Genomic DNA, 22,449 nt, shown 5'->3' with positions numbered 1-22,449 from the left:
ACCTTGAATATGAAAACATGCAAAACACAACTTTGAGATCTTCATTGTCACACTTTCTATTGACTTTGGCTCTAATATTCAATAAAGTCATTATTTGAACAGATTCTCACTGAAGATTGAAGTGTGAAGCTGCAGGTTTTTCTGTCAATCATGATGATTGATCTGCATATGAAGAACAGAAGTATCATTATGAGAAACTCCACATGATCAAAGAGGTCAAAGGTCACCTCAGAGGTCACAGCTCATCACATATATTTCTTTAAACAGTGTTATATCAGAAAGCATTTAGTCAAATCTGAATGAGTGAGTGTTGAGAAGAGCTGAGGATCTTCTAATATCAGTGTGTTGAAGTGTTGTTTCTCTCTCTCTGCTGGAGTGTGTGTTCACTCGAGTGGAATAGAGGTTTTTGTACGAGTGTTTCATTAGATTGGATCACTGTGGTGGACATTCGGTGGAGGAACTAAACTGGTGATCAGATGTAAGTCTTTTCAATTACATATTTAAAACATAAATACAATTTAGATTTCAGAAAGTGTTTTACAGTTGAAACAAGAACAACATTTATTAATAATAATGATTATTAGATATTGTGGCAAACTTTACTTGAAGCCTATGTATAACGGTATTCATAATGTATGTTATAATGCAGTTTATATTTTCGTAAATAATTGCAACCAAAGTTAAAATGTATTATAATATTTACAAACTCATTCTTTCATCTGAAATTGGTGGATTGTCATGAGTTTTAATGTAATATAATAAAGTTGGAACAATGAATAGATAATATTAGGCATACGTGTTATAACTGCAGTTACAATTATTGATAACATAGATCATACATGCATTTTAATGTGTATAGCAATCTATAATTAATGCATTAAAATACTTGTATAATGTAATATGTATGAAGGCTTTAAATAAAGGGTTACTGATATTGTTTTATAATTATTTAATCTAAAATTAAATAATTTAATTTATTTTATAATTTATTTAATCCATAATGTGTCTCACTATGAGTTTATTCAGTTTATTACAGGTTTGTTTCTCCTTCATTTATTTCTACACTGAGTTCATATTTAGTTCATCTTTTATTGTAGAAATCATACATGTAAAAAGAGATTTGACATCAGAATGTAAATGTTGCTCCTTTCTGTAGTTCAGTCAATGATACTGAATCTCTTTTGCTCATGTTGTGCTTATAATTCAGTGCTTTATAATACAAACACAGACGTTGTTTTCTAGTTCTTATAAGTTATATACATTTCTTTTTATATGAGCTTGAGTCAAACTTTTACATTTAGTTTTTTATTTGTTGAATATCTCACTTGAAGACAAACTAACTTTATTTTGGGATATCCAATTAAATTGAATAAAAGCAGTCTGTGTATTCCAATGTTTAGTTTGATTGATGCGGTGTGTGTGTGTGTGTGTGTGTGTGTGTGTGTGTCTCCTGCAGCTGGTCCCACAGTGAAGCCCTCAGTGTCTCTGCTGCCGCCCTCTTCTCTGCAGATCTCTGGAGACTCAGCCGCACTGCTCTGTCTGCTCAGCTCTTACTCTCCACAGGGGGCGCTGGTGAGCTGGACACTGGACGGGTCAGAGGTCACCGAGGGGGTTCTGACCAGCGCAGAGAGCCAGCAGGACGGCCGCTACAGCCGCAGTAGCGTCCTGACCCTCAGCAAAGCACGCTGGGAAGAGGGAGAGCTGTACGTCTGCAGAGTAACACATGATGGAGCTCCTCATGAGGTCTCGTTCCACAAGAGCTCTGAGTGCTGATGTTTCTCTCCTGAAGATGAGCCGTATCTGAGTGTCCTGTGTCAGGCAGGATTCACATGAGTCTAGTGCTGCAGCTGGAGTGCTTTACAACTCAATACTCAAACAGTGTGTGTGTGTGTGTGTGTGTGTGTGTGTGTGTTTGCTGCAACATTCAATAAAGCTTCTCAACAAGTTCACTTTGTGTCTGACAACATCATTCAACTAACAGATGAAGATGCAGGAGCTTTTCAGAAGGTTGATGTGGCAGTAAATGTCAAATAAAGCTCTTGGGGTTTGAACATGGTCTCTGGAGACAGAGCTGCTCTATTCTGAGAGATCACAATCACTCCACCCTGACAATGCAAATGGGCTTTCAGTCTCACTCTCTGATTGGTCACATCATCTGGACTGGAACACTTTCACTTCTGCAAAAGAAGCATATTTGCATTTAATGAAGAAGAAGAAAAAAACAGAAAGAAAATAAAATCATTAATAAAACATGATCAGTTTGATTGACAGGATCATATATTACACCTAAAACATGATGATCATATTAAAACACTGACTCATTCTCTTCATAAACACAAGATTGTTGTAGATTGTAATGATATAGTGTTATTAGTGTTTGTGCTGTGGTCAGTGTGTGTGTGATTGTGTTGTATGTATCAGTGCAGTCACTGTGACGTCTGACTGACAGAGGTTTTTGTACGACTCTTTATCACTGTGTGAACACCCATTTACTGTTTGGATAGTGTAAACTCTGACAGTAATAATCTCCTGTATCTTCAGTCTGGACTCCACTGATGCTCAGAGTAAAATCACTGCCACGGTTAGATATGCCACTGAATCTAGATGGAGTGTTTGAAACTCTTTGGTTTACAGAATGAATCAGGAGTTTAGGAGCTTCTCCAGGTTTCTGTGAGTACCAGGACAAACATGTATTTGAACCAGAACAGCCATGGCTCACTACTGTGTTTGTTTTGCAGTTTATCGAGACTGATTCATCAATTGTAACTGTTTTTACAGAAGGAGTCTGAGTCACAGTCACCTGTCCACTGAAACCTGTGAGAAAAAGCAGCATTGTTAATAATATTATAATCATTTATTGTGTAAATTTCTTATTTATTTATTTTTTACCTTGAATAAACAGTGCAATGGTCCAGATGAAGATGCCGATGTTGTTCATAGTTGTAGTTTAGTCTTGTGTGATGATGAAGAGTGTGTGTGTTCTGCTCTCAGTCATGAAGTGTTAAACTCACAGCACTATAAACACTCTCAGAGCACTGAAGCATGTGCTGACAATGCAAAGTGACTCTCTCTATTTAAATCATAATCTTGAAGACTGTAGATCAGTCACAAACACATTTTACAAAAACGTCCTCGTTGGAAAATGCCAAGCTATTATACCAACGCATTCTCACCCCAAGGCGTCACCTTTGACCATGCTTCAATATTTGACGTTTTAGGCGCCCTTTAGCGTCACTTACATGACGTGATCCTACGGCGTCATCTAACTGACGCTAAAGGAAAGCGTCAGTTAGAGGACGCGGTTAGGTTTAGGTATGGGGTGGGGGTAGGGTACACGCGATCCTAGGGCATCATCTAACTGACGCTAAAGGGCGCCTAAAGCGTCAGATATTGAAGCATGTCCAAATGCTTCCCAAGGCGTCAGTTAAGTGACGCCTTGGGGGTGAGAATGGGCTGATTATACACACATTTGAGTCTATTGGCAGAATCATACAGTAGCTATATTATTTATCCAGTCATTATTAATATTTAAATCGCACTTATTTAACAACTGTCGTGGAACTATTCAGATGGGGTTCAGATGTTTTGGGAAGAAGGAGGCGGGAAGCGGCGAATAATCAACATTTTTAGATAAAAGCATAAGCCAGCAGCCCCTCACGGACGAATGCTAGGAATAAAATAAAATTTGGTCAATTTTAGACTCAGTAGAAATAATTTAACCACTGTGGCTTCAAAGTTATATGTTAATGCCATGATCTTTTCACAAAAGAATTATTGCCTTACCATTTGGACGCAGGGACTACATTACAGTCAATAGAAAGACTCTATAAGCAGGCTTTGAAAAAATTGGATAAAAGGTCTAATTTATATCACCTTTGTACAATTTTAACTAAATATGGGAAAATATGATTAAATTTGGGGATATTTTTCTTGCGAATAAAATTTTGCATGGTTTGGCCCCACCTCCACTTAAAGCCACAATATGTAATTTTTCTGCTTTAAAAATATAAAAAATAACTGTATCTATGTTATATATTTCTATTTCTATTCTATTCCTATTAGTTTGTTCGTTTATTTATTTATATAGCACCTTACAGACTGCTACCGCAGTTCCAAAGTGCTGTACATTGTCATAAAAAAAAGTCACACAAACATGAAGACAAAATAAAATAAAAGAAACACAAAAACATCCACGTACTAAAATGCCAAAGAATACAGATACGACTTTAAGCGGTCCTTAAAAACATTTAGATCTGCGGAGGATCTAATATCCAACGGCAGATTATTCCACAGTCTAAGACCGGCGACAGAGAAAGCACGATCACCTTTCGTTTTGAGACGTGCACGGGGAACAGTTAAAAGGAACTTGTTTGCTTATCTTAATCTTACACCTACCCCATAGGGCTTATTAAGCTCAGCCAGGTATTCTGGTGCCATTCCATGAAGCGATTTAAAAACATATATCAAAATTTTATACTGTACTCTAAAATGTATTGGTAGCCAGCCTAAAAAAGATAAGAAGGGAGTAACATGGTCTGTTTTCCTACCATTCATCAACAACCTGGCGGCAGCATTTTGTACAAGCTGCAAGCGTGCAATGTGTGTTTGACAGGTCCCCACATAGAGTGCACTACAGTAGTCAAGACGTGAAAATATATAGGCATGAACAACTTTTTCCAGGTTGCTGGCTGAAAGTATTGGTTTCAGCTTGGCTATTGCTCTCAAGTAAAAAAAGCAATTTCGAACCACTGTTCTTATCTGTCGATCGAAAGTAATGGATGAGTCGAAAATAACTCCCAAGTTCTTGTACTTGTTCCTTTGGGTACCCCTTCCATGGGCCTAAGTGGTCAACTAAAGTTTGGCTACTAGCAGTGCGGCCAAGAATAATAATTTCAGTCTTGGTTTCATTTAATTGAACAAGATTTGTAGCCATCCACTGCTTTACTTGCTTTAGATGTGTACTTACATTAACTTCCTTGCGGAACCCGGCGAAACCGCCAAACACAAAGGGGAACACTGGACTAACACAAATAAAGCAAAGAAAATGACGAAGAAAAAAAAAGTAGTACGTATTTTTATTAGGGATGTCCCGATCCGATACTCAGGATCGGTATCGGCTCCGATCCAGCCATTTTTGCGAGATCGGGTATCGAAATCCGATATTGTGCGTATACTATTATGTTATTGTTAAGCCCCACAGAAGGCACAAACACATTCTAAAGTACCATAACGTTTTCGTGCACTCTATTATAAGTGTTCTGAAGCCATTATGTGAGAGAGAAATTAATATTTAAGTCATTAAATTCAGGATCACGTAAACTTTTCCCTCTCGCGGCTGTCAGTCATTCTCCATTCAGCACTCAAACAGCGCGTCGCGTTCGGTTACAGTCAATGATGAAACGATCTTCAAGATGATTCTATGTTTATGCTATTATACTTTATCTGTAGATAAAGGTCTATGTTTTCGCATAAAACAACATTATCTTGCTGGACTTTATTACTGTAACGTTAACTTAATCGTGTTACTACCAGGTGTCGGACGCTGTCGGTTAGATCACAACACTAGAGTCACTCGGCACTATTGTTCTTCATGCGCACAATAACTGAAATGTAAAACTGTTTAAAGAAAAGGTACAATAAACTACTGTATAGATAGATACTGTTTAATACACTGTCCATCAATATATTTCCTTTGTGCTTTGAACTTTTCAAAGCGGACTCGACGCGCAGCATGCATAGCAAGCTAGCTTTAAGTGCTGAAGTACCTGTATTTTCTTTTATATATATATATATATATATATATATATATATAGTAGTGTTTGAATAAAGGGTGGCAGTCTTTCATAATCAACTGTTGTTGTGGACTATATACTGGAGGTATATTTTCAAGGGGTTAATTGAGGAAATTGCTAAAAAAAAATGTATTAGTTTAAAAATAAAATAAAAATATCGGATTGGTATCGGTATTGGCCGATACTCAGAATGTTGGTATCGGATCGGTTTTGAAAAAACGGTATCGTTGCATCCCTAATTTTTATGTGTGTAAATCACGTGCCCGCTCACGAGCGCTCACTCTTAACAGACACACTGTCCCCGGTGCTGCTCGCGCATAAAGCGCTCCCCGTTCACAGTAACCGTGTCGTCTCATTCAAATCAGCCAACTGTTGCTGTTAGCGAGCCGCGCACATTGAATACTCATATGGGTCAGGCTGCGAATGTACGTGCCCGCTTCAGCGCGCTCATGCTTACTAAATAAACGCCTCACCTCCGGCGCCGCGCACTCGCTACATTCTCTTTAGCCTTTAGCACATAGTGGATGCTAACGCAAACCCAGTCAAATGTTTGACTGCAGTATCTTATGTGCTTTATAATCCGGTGCGCTCTATATATGAAAAATGTTCTAAAATAGGTCATTCATTGAAGGAGCGTAATATAAATATTTATATTCGTCTGTATTATAGTTATGGACCACGATTACGCTTTGCCTGCACGTTCTGCTGCTACAGCCAGCTCATTAGCTAAAGCTCAAACGTACCTGAAAAATATGACCGAGAAGGGTTTGGGACAGGAGAAGCATGACACAGGTAAACATTGGGGTTGCATTTAAAGCTTCTTGACAAGCTAAATCTACAGAGAGATGCCGTATATATTTTGTGAAACGATGATGTCATGTCATGAGCTGAGCTGGTTGTCATTGACAGCGACAACAACTCCCGTGAGCCCACGCTCTTTCCCGACGTCATCAAAGTACGTCTTTTGTTATTATTTTAAACGAGTGACCCCTGGTGGCCAAAAATCGCATACTGTACGTTTAATGAGTTTATTAGACAAAATCATAGGCCTGACCAAAGTCATTTTAGGCAAGTCATGCCACTCAGCCGCCGTCTTGGCAACGCCTCCGGGCAGCTATTTCGGACTAACAAGACCAGGCTCCTATTTAAAGCTGCTGTAGGTAACTTAGGATTTTTGTTTTTTACATATTTGATAAAACTGTCATTATGTCCTGACGGTAGAATATGAGACAGATAATCTGTGTAAAGTCACTGTGGATAAAAGCATCTGCCAAATGCATAAATATAAATACTTGGTACAGAGAACATCCCTTAAAAATGTCCTCTACCTTTTTGAAACATGGGACTACAGTTCTAGAAGTTTTAGAAGAGACTAAATCTGATGTTGAAAAGACGTCCACAAACGACCACATTTGGACCCACGACGTCAATATTAGACGTGCAAAAGACGTCGAATATAGATGTCGCCTGGCGTTACAAAACAACCCCTTCAGTGGACTGAAATTGGACGTCCAAAAATGACATAGAAAAGACGTCACTCTAACGTCACATTGCGCAGTGGGTTGGATTATAGGATGTTCATGAAAAGTCGCGTTTAAATGATAAAATGCAGCACTTCTTTCCCCCCAAAATGTCCATCACCTTCTGTATGCTATATTGCACAATACTGAATGCTCAGGTATATAGTATAGTAAACAAACTGTAAATCACTACTAATAAATGGTAGAGCAAACCGAATGCATGTAGAGGTTTAATAATTAGGGAAAGTTGTCAGTGTGAAAGTGTGATGAGATGGGAGATGAGTTTTTATATTTTGTGTAGAATGTATTTTAGATCTATTGCTCAAATTAATAATTGCATGTTTTTGCTCTGATTTTTTATTTATTTATTTATTTTTATAATTTAAGGATGACAAGCCGGAATGAAAACAAGCCGAAATTAAATAGGAGTAACTAGACTATTTTTAAAATGTATGGAGTAGAAAGAACAGATAATCGAGTGGAAATGTAAGGAGTCGGCTGAAAAAGAATTACTCCAGTAAAGTATAGATACCCAAAATGTCTACTTAAGTAAGTTAACAAATAGGGATGTCAACGATTAATCGATTATCGGTTAATTGTCGATAAAACATTAATCGATCAAACTTATCTATCATCGATTAACCAGGTCTATGCGTGTGCCTGCTGCTCAACCGCGAAACATGTAAGCGAGCGAGCCGGAGTTATGTTTGGGACTTCATCAGGACTACGTTTGCGTGTGTATTCGCAGCCTTTTGTTTTATGCAAATGTAAGTTGTAATAGTTTATTATGTGTAACGTTATGCCTTACTATATCTGATTTATCTCATACAGTGTCTGGTTGTGTTCCCTTGTTTGTCACTAGAGGTCTTCGTGTTTAAGGTGTCCTTCACTATTGACTTCATTTCCCAGCATTCTGTCTGTCACTGTCACTCATCAGTTCATTGCACTCAGCTGTTTCCCGTCATCATTGTTCCCAGCTGTTCATTTTTAGTCTTGTTAGATCTGTGTATTTATTCCCTGTGTGTGTTAGTATGTGTACGGATTCGTTGTTCGATGGCACCACTTCTTTGGTCTGTTTCCTAGTTGGTTTGTGTTTCGTTTTCATGTTTGGTTTGATTATTTGGATTTTGCCTGGAAGACTATGATTTTGGATTGCCCTTTATAATAAACATCTGCAAATTGGATCTTCCGTCCCCTGTGTGTCGTGACACATATTGGATGAATTTTGTGAAGAATTGAAGCGTGATCTTTGGCTCAAACGGCAATGCACGACTAATAATTACTATTGGGAGTGTCATATTACATAACATTATAAAGAGAACAATATTGTAATAAAATGTGGTGAATAATTTGGGTTTAGTTGCCCTGTCTCGTTGTTCCAGAAAGAGCGAGTGCACAACATTCAGTCATTCTGAATGTCACATAACGTGGTTCAAGTTCACTTGCGAATTCACGTCATTTTGTGAAGATATTATTTGTAATATATGTTCATTTTGTATATATCTGACTAATCTCATATCGGTTGTGTTTCTCTGATTTAAATAACGAAAGTGCTCATCGGTTATTCATTCAGCCCGCGCTGCTCAAGCAGAAATGCACTACTAATAATAACAATGATTAATTTGTGACTGTCATCTTAGATAACATCAGAACACTATTTTATTAAATGGTTGTGAATTCATTGTGTTTGGTTGCTGTTTTCAGTGCGCGTCCACAACACATTCTGACAAGCACGCATCTGAGGCGGCGTTGGTGACACGTTCTATGAGTCGTTATATTTGATTATTAAATCATTAATTTAATTTAATTATCTATAATATTGAAATATTTTACAATCCTACTAGCTGTTTATTTAGATTAAAAACCATTCTCTTTAATTTGGTGAGTAACATAGCGTTTTGAGCAGTAGCAGAGACCCTGTCCAGCTTTTGGCCGTACGCCACCCACTGCAGCAGACGCATTATTGATTGTTAATTTAAATGACGATCAATCATGGGAATTTGTGAAAAATCTCTTCAGTTTTATATTTGACATTTCCAGGTCTGGTAATCTTACTGTGACCATTCTCAGACCAAGGGGGATTATAAGAGCTGCTGCTAAGGGACTGTTCATTATTTATTTAAGGGACCACCGGAGGAGATTTGAGATCTGTGGTCAAAAAAGACTTGACCCTCCCCTCGCCAGCAAATTTTCTATGACCCTCCAAAATAATTGTGAAAAAAGGCATGACCCTCCCCAATAATTTATTGATTACTTCTGTACTGGTTTGCGCTTGGCAAAGATGTTCAGATAGCCATGATAAACGACTAAACTCCTGCTTTCTCATCTTACTAGGGCTGTAACGATAGACCAAACTTACAATTCGGTTCGTATCACGAGTTTTGATTTGAATTTTTTTTTTTAAATCATGTTTTCGGTGCTGATGCAGTGGTGACTCGTTTATAGGCACGTTTCCATTACAGATTTGTGCAAAAATTTTGCGATATTTTTGCAAATGTCGATAAAAAACGTAAAAAACATTGCGAAATGACGGTGTTTCCATTAACCGAAGTTTTGTGACTAAAACGTCTTTTTTTCCTCTCGGGAATAGGTTTATAACCTATTTTACAGCCATGCACCGCACTCGACATTATTATTATTAATGGAAGGAGACGTGCTGTGTTATCCAAGCATTAATGGCAGGGAAAGACACAGAGTTCCTGGTGTTTCTCCCTTATTTCTGCTTCGATGTCTTGTATCACACGAAATACGTTCTGAGGAAACTATTTTGCAAATCGCAATTACGTTACATGCCAACATATAAGCAGTGCTATTACGTTGGTCCTTAACCTAATATGTCTCATTGTTAATACGTAGGTTTAATACGTTATTTTCAAAGATATGAAACGTACGTTTTTGTACGTTTGGATAGATACTAAAACGTATAATATGGACGTATTTGCAACATTTAAACGTGACCTCATTAAGTTTTTACAGCTACAAAACGTTAACTACTTGCGTATAATTCATATCATAACGATATCTGTATATTTTCACTTTTAAAGATAAATGTAACAAGACCCTTTAATCCTACTCCAAAAACCTAAACATATTTATTTTATACAGAATATAAAAAGGATAAAACGTAGGCCTAATGGACCGAGAGATGTGTAGGTAAATGAGTTTTAGCATTAAAATATATTTTGAGCCACTAATCCTACTCCTACCCCTAAACCTAACCATAACCATTCCTTAAAACTACGTAGACTAACACAATTATGAAGAAAAAAAAACATGTCGTAACGCTTCTTGAAGGCGCATTATTTGAATTCATCACCAGCGCGGATTTGACGTTTGCGGTCGCTGCTGAGAAATGAAGATGAAGATCACTGGATAAAAGGCTGAATTTGGATCTGTTTCTTGCAAACAATGTATGGATTCTAGGATTTGGTTTACATCAAGCTAATAAAATGTCTTTTGTGAATGTATCAGGATGTTGTGTTTTATTGGAGAAAATGCTTTTTGTGTAAATATATTTATGAGTATCGTTGGCCTATTATATTAATAAATGCGAATGAAAACCTAATTGATATGACAGTTGAATGCAATAGAGTCAAAACTTTAATGCCACGATTATGCATACATAGTAAAGAAACCTGCTTTGGATGTATTATTCAGGAAAAACGTAATAGCACTGTGATAGTATTAGGTTAAGGACAAACGTAATAGTACTGCTTATATGTTGGCATGTAATGTAATTGCAATTTGCAAAATAGTTTCCTCAGAACGTATTTCGTGTGATACATAGTTGGTGTCTTGATGGCATTTCTTTGAGGTTTAGAGAGGCTATTCCTGTAATTATTGTTTCTTTTTTAAAATGAATTTAATAAAGAACTCTATCTCCTATTATGTCCAAACGGTCGTTGCAAAACGAAAAATGAACGGTTGTTGTATTTTTAAAATGCAAAGTTGAACACCAACATTTTAGTTTGACCACACCAATGCTGCGCTATATACATCTCAACGAATTTTCAGATATTTGTTTATGACTTTTTACCCCCTTTAAAACATTTTAAATATTCACAAATTAATATGGGGAAAAAATGTAGATTTTACTGGTTTTCTAAGGCCAAATTAGAGCATGGATATTTCTGATATTTTTCCCGCAGTGCTGTAGGCTAAAGGTGACTTATTATAAATGCGTCTGAAAAAAATAACGAGCTAAAAACATAATCTCTGGATGCACCTTTAGAGAGAACTGCACCTTTCATACGGATTACATGATCAGAAGGTATTAATTTACGTTCGAATTTGTTCTTTTTAAAGTGGACATTTAAAGCTTTAGTCTATAAAGGCTATTGGTTCAGTTCTCGCGCTCCAGTTCACGAAGATCATAAAATGCGCCTGATTGTTTTATATTATTTTACATAATGAGATGAATGAGATGTGACAAATTGCTTTGTTCCTTTTTTGGATAAAAGTGTCTTCTACATGTAGACTAATAAATGTTATAATACCTATATATATATATATATATATATATATATATATATTTACCTTTAAAGTCATAACAAAGTTTGCTAGACATTGATATTGTGTAGTGTGTGATCCTCCATCAGCAGCTGCAGTTTCTCTCAGCTGTATCAGTGCAGTCACTGTGACGTCTGACTGACAGAGGTTTTTGTACGACTCTTTATCACTGTGTGAACACTGGACCACTGTGATAACTCTGACAGTAATAATCTCCTGTATCTTCAGTCTGGACTCCACTGATGCTCAGAGTAAAATCACTGCCAGATCCACTGCCACTGAATCTAGATGGAGTTCCAGTATTAAGGGTTGATGTATAATATATCAGGAGTTTAGGAGCTTCTCCAGGTTTCTGCTGATACCAGGCTAAGTAAGGAACACTCCACACATACACATCACTGCTGGTTTTACAGTTTATTCTGACTTGTTCTCCTGGTTGAACTGCTGATATTGATGGACTCTGAGTTACAGTGATCTGTCCTCTACACTCTGAAAGAAAACACACACAAAAATGATTAATATTTATTTCACATTTTAAGAGAATTTATAATTGTTGTAAAAACAGAATTACACAAACCTTGAATAAACAGTGCAATGGTCCAGATGAAGATGCCGATGTTGTTCATAGTTGTAGTTTAGTCTTGTGTGATGATGAAGAGTGTGTGTGTTCTGCTCTCAGTCATGAAGTGTTAAACTCACAGCACTATAAACACTCTCAGAGCACTGAAGCATGTGCTGACAATGCAAAGAAGTGGGCAGGATTTACAACAGCTTGTGCTGACAACACACTCATATACACTAGAGTTACACAATCATGACTTTATTTAGTGTGTTTATTGTGACTCCTGAGACACTGAGGATGTGCAGATGAACGTCCATCTCTGTGTCCATATTCAGTCATGTGACCATCATCACTGCTACACTTCCACTAGATGAAGCGCCATCACTAAAGTAAGATCATGAATCATGAGTGTGTTCAGAAAGTATCAGGACTGATTGTGAATCTCTAATCAGAGTTCATGGTGTCACTCCATCTATCATGAAGCCTCATGTGTGTCTGAAATCATCAGATGGAGAAGAAACAGGCTGTTAAAGATGGACACATATTAGAGCTTGTTCACGTTTCATGAGATTCAGAACCAGTCCAGATACTTTTATAACACACCTTGAATATGAAAACATGCAAAACACAACTTTGAGATCTTCATTGTCACACTTTCTATTGACTTTGGCTCTAATATTCAATAAAGTCATTATTTGAACAGATTCTCACTGAAGATTGAAGTGTGAAGCTGCAGGTTTTTCTGTCAATCATGATGATTGATCTGCATATGAAGAACAGAAGCATCATTATGACAAACTCAAACACAACATCATCCATGATCAAAGAGGTCAAAGGTCACCTCAGAGGTCACAGCTCATCACATATATTTCTTTAAACAGTGTTATATCAGAAAGCATTTAGTCAAATCTGAATGAGTGAGTGTTGAGAAGAGCTGAGGATCTTCTAATATCAGTGTGTTGAAGTGTTGTTTCTCTCTCTCTGCTGGAGTGTGTGTTCACTCGAGTGGAATAGAGGTTTTTGTACGAGTGTTTCATTAGATTGGATCACTGTGGTACACATTCGGTGGAGGAACTAAACTGGTGATCAGATGTAAGTCTTTTTAATTACATATTTCAAAAATAAATCAATTTAGATTTCAGAAAGTGTTTTACAGTTGAAACAAGAACAACATTTATTAATAATAAATGGTTATTTTGATGATTAGATGTTGTGGTAAAACTTTACTTCAAGCCTTAATGTACAATACATTATAAAGGTGTTCATAATGTATGTTATAATGCAGTATATATTTTCTTAAATAATTGCAACCACATTTAAAATGTATTATAATACTTAAAATATCTTGTTTCATCTGAAATTGGTTGTTTGTCATGAGTGAGAAAATGAATAGATAATATTATAATGTGTTAAAGCCTTGGTTACAATTATTGATGAGATCATACATGCATTATAATGAGTAAAACAATATATAATTAATGCATTAAAAATACCTTTATAATGCAATATGTATAAGGCTTTAATTAAACTGTTACTGATATTTTTGTATAATTATTTAATCTAAAACAATGATATTATTATCAGAATAGCATTATTTCTTTCACCAAACAATTCTAAGCATATCTCTATACTGTGTCTCACTATGAGTTTATTCAGTTTATTACAGGTTTGTTTCTCCTTCATTTATTTCTACACTGAGTTCATATTTAGTTCATCTTTTATTGTAGAAATCATACATGTAAAAAGAGATTTGACATCAGAATGTAAATGTTGCTCCTTTCTGTAGTTCAGTCAATGATACTGAATCTCTTTTGCTCATGTTGTGCTTATAATTCAGTGCTTTATAATACAAACACAGACGTTGTTTTCTAGTTCTTATAAGTTATATACATTTGTTTTTATGTGAGCTTGAGTCAAACTTTTACATTGAGTTTTTTATTTGTTGAATATCTCACTTGAGGACAAACTAACTTTTGGGATATCCAATGAAATTGAATTAAAGCAGTCTGTGTATTCCGATGTTTAGTTTGATTGATGCGGTGTGTGTGTGTGTGTGTGTGTGTGTGTGTCTCCTGCAGCTGGTCCCACAGTGAAGCCCTCAGTGTCTCTGCTGCCGCCCTCTTCTCTGCAGATCTCTGGAGACTCAGCCGCACTGCTCTGCCTGCTCAGCTCTTACTCTCCACAGGGGGCGCTGGTGAGCTGGACACTGGACGGGTCAGAGGTCACCGAGGGGGTTCTGACCAGCGCAGAGAGCCAGCAGGACGGCCGCTACAGCCGCAGTAGCGTCCTGACCCTCAGCAAAGCACGCTGGGAAGAGGGAGAGCTGTACGTCTGCAGAGTAACACATGATGGAGCTCCTCATGAGGTCTCGTTCCACAAGAGCTCTGAGTGCTGATGTTTCTCTCCTGAAGATGAGCCGTATCTGAGTGTCCTGTGTCAGGCAGGATTCACATGAGTCTAGTGCTGCAGCTGGAGTGCTTTACAACTTAATACTCAAACAGTGTGTGTGTGTGTGTGTGTGTGTGTGTGTGTGTGTGTGTTTGCTGCAACATTCAATAAAGCTTCTCAACAAGTTCACTTTGTGTCTGACAACATCATTCAACTAACAGATGAAGATGCAGGAGCTTTTCAGAAGGTTGATGTGGCAGTAAATGTCAAATAAAGCTCTTGGGGTTTGAACATGGTCTCTGGAGACAGAGCTGCTCTATTCTGAGAGATCACAATCACTCCACCCTGACAATGCAAATGGGCTTTCAGTCTCACTCTCTGATTGGTCACATCATCTGGACTGGAACACTTTCACTTCTGCAAATGAAGGTGCTGGTATTTAAAAAATAAAAATATAATAAAATAATTGAAGTGACTGAATGCAGTGTGTTCAGTTTGATTGACAGGATCATATATTACACCTAAAACATGATGATTATATTAAAACACTGACTCATTCTCTTCATAAACACAAGATTGTTGTAGATTGTAATGATATAGTGTTATTAGTGTGTGAAAACACAATCATAAATCATTACACAAACCTGGACTAAACACTGCCAGAGAGGAAGATGATGCTGAAAGTCATGTTTGTTGGTTGATGAAGAAGAGCTCTTGATGATGTCATGTTCAGTTCATAGAGCTATAAACACATTGGAGTGAAGTGTGTGTTGATCATATAAAACACACTCTGAATGCAAAAGCTGCTGTAGACTGTGAGCTCACGACGAGACCGAAGAGAGATCAGGACGAGTCTGAGATATATGTGACTGACATTCAATAGAGCTCATAATAGTGAACTAATCCAATCACGAGAGTGTCAGCATCACTTCCTAATTATTTAAGGTTTATTTTTAAAAACTGTCTTTATTAGGATTATTTTATGTTTAAGTTTTAAATAAACAGAGAACATGTGTCCATCCTGGCAAGAGTAGAGGTCACGATCTCAACCTAGCTAATGTATTTAGGGGATATATAAACTTCATAAACTGGTTTCCACAAAGAACCCATTTGAGGCACGTGCTTCTGAAATGTTATGACCATGTTAAGAGTATAAAACCCCCACAGTTGTTCACTTTTTAGACATGTTACTTTTGTGATTAGTAATTAATTGGTTATTATTTCTTAGTTCACAAGTAGTTCTCAATGAGGATATATTTCTTTAGTAATAATCAAATACCTACCAAGGAAATACCTTTGTACTAAATTACCAATTACTTAATGCTCAGTTAATATTGCTTCCATATTAGTTAATAGTATTAACTTCAGTGTTAATGCAGTACTACCTATTACTTCCTGCATAGATACTTGTTAACTACAGACCATTATTTTAAAGTGTTACCTTGAAATGATTGGAGCTTTGTGACATGGTGCATTATCCTGCTGGAAGTAGCCATCAGAGGATGGGGACATGGTGGCCATAAAGGGATGGACATGGTCAGAAACAATGCTCAGGTAGGCCGTGGCGTTTAAACGATGCCCAATTGGCACTAAGGGGGTAAAGTGTGCCAAGAAAACATCCCCCACACCATTACACCACCACCACCAGCCTGAACAGTGGGAACAAGGCATGATGATCATGTTCTCATTCTGTTTACGCCAAATTCTGACTCTACCAACAGAAATCGAGACTCATCAGACCAGGCAACATTTCTCCAGTCTTCAACTGTCCAGTTTTGGTGAGCTCTTGCAGATTGTGGCCTCTTTTTCCTATTTGTAGTGGAGATGAGTGGTACCCGGTGGGGTCTTCTGCTGTTGTAGCCCATCCGCCTCAAGGTTGTGTGTGTTGTGTCTGAGATACTCATATCTAACGTTACCCAATGTTCACAATGACATTGTGTCCTATACATTTCCTAATACAGTCACATACAAAACTAATGAAAACGAAACGCATAACTCAATTCACAGACATAGTGTTAATTACCCAAGTATGCAAATTCAAGATAACTGAAATATTCAAACAATGTTGACATCATTGACCGTCTCTCGTGTACAGCAGGCTAACACGCTGACCGCGAAGATCCATGCTAACCATGTGCTCGGGCAGGCTAACTCACGACACACTATCACTAAACTAAAACAAACTACTTTCAACCTGTAAAACTCATCAGTATAGACCCCTTTTCAGTTGGTAAACATGGTGACGTTTTTTTGTGGGCGGAGCTTAGGTGGAGGCAAAACGATCCCTCTGGCCGCTTCATCAACGCTAGTTAGCAAGGATTGTTAGCTTGTTTTTTAACAATGACTGGAGAAAATCAGATTTTATCTTAATGTGTAAGGTCACTCAGTGTCCAGGACCGCGATTGTTATTTCCAAAAGTACGTTACCTCGGTTGACACCATAGAGAGATATATTGCAAATGAAGTTTTTCTCTCAATTTGTTTCATAATCACTGCATTTATGGTTTTTATGCACACATTGTTAAGGGTTTCTGTCATAATGTGCATCAGTGTGATTATGTCTGAATTATTTTAGCTTTTAAACGTTTTATCTTCTCATTCATGTCTTTCTACACAGGGATGAGAGAGTAGGTCTTCTGATGGGAAGTGTGAGATTTCTCCTTCTAGATGATCGTTGAAGAGTCCAGAGAAACTCTCTCGCTGACAGAGAGGAACTCACTAATATAAAGATGTTCCTCTAGTGGTGAAACATGGAAGTGCAATTATTACATTGGAGAGGCTTTACAGGAACAAGCTCCACTCACATGTTATACACATTTTAGTCCAGTTTAGTGAGAGATATTAGATTATATGTTTACTGAGTACATCCTAATAAATGAATAAAGTGTGTGAAAGGTTTGATATTGTGTAGTGTGTGATCCTCCATCAGCAGCTGCAGTTTCTCTCAGCTGTATCAGTGCAGTCACTGTGACGTCTGACTGACAGAGGTTTTTGTACGACTCTTTATCACTGTGTGAACACCCATTTACTGTTGATTACATGAAAACTCTGACAGTAATAATCTCCTGTATCTTCAGTCTGGACTCCACTGATGCTCAGAGTAAAATCAGTTCTGGATCCACTGCCACTGAATCTAGATGGAGTTCCAGTATAACGATATGTTGCTGCATATATGAGGAGTTTAGGAGCTTCTCCAGGTTTCTGTGAGTACCAGGCTAAGTAATCATTACCATTCACATTACTGCTGGTTTTACAGTTTATTCTGACTTGTTCTCCTGGTTGAACTGCTGATATTGATGGACTCTGAGTTACAGTGATCTGTCCTCTACACGCTGGAAGAAAACACAAACAAAAAAATGAAAATGATATATGATGATATACAGTAAATGATAAACTCACATTTCACATTTTAGGATAATTAACAATCATTATAAAAACCGTATTACACAAACCTTGAATAAACAGTGCAATGGTCCAGATGAAGATGCCGATGTTGTTCATAGTTGTAGTTTAGTCTTGTGTGATGATGAAGAGTGTGTGTGTTCTGCTCTCAGTCATGAAGTGTTAAACTCACAGCACTATAAACACTCTCAGAGCACTGAAGCATGTGCTGACAATGCAAAGTGACTCTCTCTATTTAAATCATAATCTTGAAGACTGTAGATCAGTCACAAACACATTTTACAAAAACGTCCTCGTTGGAAAATGCCAAGCTATTATACACACATTTGAGTCTATTGGCAGAATCATACAGTAGCTACATATTATTTATCCAGTCATTATTAATATTTAAATTGCACTTATTTAGCAACTGTCGTGGAACTATTCAGATGGGGTTCAGATGTTTTGGGAAAAAGGAAGTGGGAAGCGGCGAATAATCAACATTTTTAATCAAATAAAACAAATACAAAATAAAAGCATAAGCCAGCAGCCCCTCACGGACGAATGCTAGGAATAAAATAAAATTTGGTCAATTTTAGACTCAGTAGAAATAATTTAACCACTGTGGCTTCAAAGTTATATGTTAATGCCATGATCTTTTCACAAAAGAATTATTGCCTTACCATTTGGACGCAGGGACTACATTACAATCAATAGAAAGACTCTATAAGCAGGCTTTGAAAAAATTGGATAAAAGGTCTAATTTATATCACCTTTGTAAAATTTTAACTAAATATGATTTTTTTTAAATGAGGAAAATATGATTAAATTTGGGGATATTTTTTTTTGCGAATAAAATTTTGCATGGTTTGGCCCCACCTCCACTTAAAGCCACAATATGTAATTTTTCTGCTTTAAAAATAGCAAAAATAACTGTATCTATGTTATATATTTCTATTAGATGTGTACTTACATTAACTTCCTTGCGGAACCCGGCGAAACCGCCAAACACAAAGGGGAACACTGGACTAACACAAATAAAGCAAAGAAAATGACGACGAAAAAAAAGTAGTACGTATTTTTATTAGGGATGTCCCGATCCGATACTCAGGATCGGTATCGGCCAAGCTCCAGCCATTTTTGCGGGATCGGGTATCGATCAGACGAGGCCGATCCAAATCCGATATTGTGCGTATACTATTATGTTATTGTTAAGCCCCACAGAAGGCACAAACACATTATAAAGTACCATAACGTTTTCGTGCGCTCTATTATAAGTGTTCTGAAGCCATTATGTCAGAGAGAAATTAATATTTAAGTCATTAAATTCAGGATCACGTAAACTTTTCCCTCTCGCGGCTGTCAGTCATTCTCCATTCAGCACTCAAACAGCGCGTCGCGTTCGGTTACAGTCAATGATGAAACGATCTTCAAGATGATTCTATGTTTATGCTATTATACTTTATCTGTAGATAAAGGTCTATGTTTTCGCATAAAACAACATTATCTTGCTGGACTTTATTACTGTAACGTTAACTTAATCGTGTTACTACCAGGTGTCGGACGCTGTCGGTTAGATCACAACACTAGAGTCACTCGGCACTATTGTTCTTCACGCGCACAATAACTGAAATGTAAAACTGTTTAAAGAAAAGGTACAATAAACTACTGTATAGATAGATACTGTTTAATACACTGTCCATCAATATATTTCCTTTGTGCTTTGAACTTTTCAAAGCGGACTCGACGCGCAGCATGCATAGCAAGCTAGCTTTAAGTGCTGAAGTACCTGTATTTTCTTTTATATATATATATATATATATATATATAGTAGTGTTTGAATAAAGGGTGGCAGTCTTTCATAATCAACTGTTGTTGTGGACTATATACTGGAGGTATATTTTCAAGGGGTTAATTGAGGAAATTGCTAAAAAAAAATGTATTAGTTTAAAAATAAAATAAAAATATCGGATTGGTATCGGTATTGGCCGATACTCAGAATGTTGGTATCGGATCGGTTTTGAAAAAACGGTATCGTTGCATCCCTAATTTTTATGTGTGTAAATCACGTGCCCGCTCACGAGCGCTCACTCTTAACAGACACACTGTCCCCGGTGCTGCTCGCGCATAAAGCGCTCCCCGTTCACAGTAACCGTGTCGTCTCATTCAAATCAGCCAACTGTTGCTGTCAGCGAGCCGCGCACATTGAATACTCATATGGGTCAGGCTGCGAATGTACGTGCCCGCTTCAGCGCGCTCATGCTTACTAAATAAACGCCTCACCTCCGGCGCCGCGCACTCGCTACATTCTCTTTAGCCTTTAGCACATAGTGGATGCTAACGCAAACCCAGTCAAATGTTTGACTGCAGTATCTTATGTGCTTTATAATCCGGTGCGCTCTATATATGAAAAATGTTCTAAAATAGGTCATTCATTGAAGGAGCGTAATATAAATATTTATATTCGTCTGTATTATAGTTATGGACCACGATTACGCTTTGCCTGCACGTTCTGCTGCTACAGCCAGCTCATTAGCTAAAGCTCAAACGTACCTGAAAAATATAACCCGAGAAGGGTTTGGGACAGGAGAAGCATGACACAGGTAAACATTGGGGTTGCATTTAAAGCTTCTCGACAAGCTAAATCTACAGAGAGATGCCGTATATATTTTGTGAAACGATGATGTCATGTCATGAGCTGAGCTGGTTGTCATTGACAGCGACAACAACTCCCGTGAGCCCACGCTCTTTCCCGACGTCATCAAAGTACGTCTTTTGTTATTATTTTAAACGAGTGACCCCTGGTGGCCAAAAATCGCATACTGTACGTTTAATGAGTTTATTAGACAAAATCATAGGCCTGACCAAAGTCCTTTTAGGCAAGTCATGCCACTCAGCCGCCGTCTTGGCAACGCCTCCGGGCAGCTTTTTCGGACTAACAAGACCAGGCTCCTATTTAAAGCTGCTGTAGGTAACTTAGGATTTTTGTTTTTTACATATTTGATAAAACTGTCATTATGTCCTGACGGTAGAATATGAGACAGATAATCTGTGTAAAGTCACTGTGGATAAAAGCATCTGCCAAATGCATAAATATAAATACTTGGTACAGAGAACATCCCTTAAAAATGTCCTCTACCTTTTTGAAACATGGGACTACAGTTCTAGAAGTTTTAGAAGAGACTAAATCTGATGTTGAAAAGACGTCCACAAACGACCACATTTGGACCCACGACGTCAATATTAGACGTGCAAAAGACGTCGAATATAGATGTCGCCTGGCGTTACAAAACAACCCCTTCAGTGGACTGAAATTGGACGTCCAAAAATGACATAGAAAAGACGTCACTCTAACGTCACATTGCGCAGTGGGTTGGATTATAGGATGTTCATGAAAAGTCGCGTTTAAATGATAAAATGCAGCACTTCTTTCCCCCCAAAATGTCCATCACCTTCTGTATCTATATTGCACAATACTGAATGCTCAGGTATATAGTATAGTAAACAAACTGTAAATCACTACTAATAAATGGTAGAGCAAACCGAATGCATGTAGAGGTTTAATAATTAGGGAAAGTTGTCAGTGTGAAAGTGTGATGAGATGGGAGATGAGTTTTTATATTTTGTGTAGAATGTATTTTAGATCTATTGCTCAAATTAATAATTGCATGTTTTTGCTCTGATTTTTTATTTATTTATTTATTTTTATAATTTAAGGATGACAAGCCGGAATGAAAACAAGCCGAAATTAAATAGGAGTAACTAGACTATTTTTAAAATGTATGGAGTAGAAAGAACAGATAATCGAGTGGAAATGTAAGGAGTCGGCTGAAAAAGAATTACTCCAGTAAAGTATAGATACCCAAAATGTCTACTTAAGTAAGTTAACAAATAGGGATGTCAACGATTAATCGATTATCGGTTAATTGTCGATAAAACATTAATCGATCAAACTTATCTATCATCGATTAACCAGGTCTATGCGTGTGCCTGCTGCTCAACCGCGAAACATGTAAGCGAGCGCGCCGGAGTTATGTTTGGGACTTCATCAGGACTACGTTTGCGTGTGTATTCGCAGCCTTTTGTTTTATGCAAATGTAAGTTGTAATAGTTTATTATGTGTAACGTTATGCCTTACTATATCTGATTTATCTCATACAGTGTCTGGTTGTGTTCCCTTGTTTGTCACTAGAGGTCTTCGTGTTTAAGGTGTCCTTCACTATTGACTTCATTTCCCAGCATTCTGTCTGTCACTGTCACTCATCAGTTCATTGCACTCAGCTGTTTCCCGTCATCAT

At 37.4% G+C, this 22,449-nt stretch overlaps 2 pseudogenes and 2 gene segments (V, D, J or C); 2 read left to right on the top strand and 2 right to left on the bottom strand.

Annotated features, from left to right (window-relative positions):
- Positions 1–203: 203 nt before the first annotated feature.
- Positions 204–1,773, top strand: LOC148964955 (immunoglobulin lambda constant 7-like). The segment is given in 2 exon segments: positions 204–234; positions 1,457–1,773. Coding segments are annotated over 2 exon segments (348 nt in total).
- A 10,099-nt stretch (positions 1,774–11,872) lies between these two features.
- On the bottom strand, positions 11,873–12,743 carry LOC148964954 (immunoglobulin kappa variable 1-27-like). The segment is given in 2 exon segments: positions 11,873–12,310; positions 12,399–12,743. Coding segments are annotated over 2 exon segments (372 nt in total).
- Positions 12,744–13,137: 394 nt separating this feature from the next.
- Positions 13,138–14,778, top strand: LOC148964953 (immunoglobulin lambda constant 7 pseudogene; annotated as a pseudogene).
- A 2,998-nt stretch (positions 14,779–17,776) lies between these two features.
- Positions 17,777–18,271, bottom strand: LOC148964952 (immunoglobulin kappa variable 3-15 pseudogene; annotated as a pseudogene).
- Between the last annotated feature and the right edge of the window lie 4,178 nt (positions 18,272–22,449).

The sequence above is a fragment of the Pimephales promelas genome, chromosome 25 (genome assembly GCF_988280905.1).
Source record: "Pimephales promelas chromosome 25, fPimPro1.hap1.1, whole genome shotgun sequence".
Classification (NCBI taxonomy): Eukaryota; Metazoa; Chordata; class Actinopteri; order Cypriniformes; family Leuciscidae; genus Pimephales; species Pimephales promelas.
Note: the sequence above shows the minus strand (reverse complement) of the source record. Positions and strands in the feature narration are given on the sequence as shown.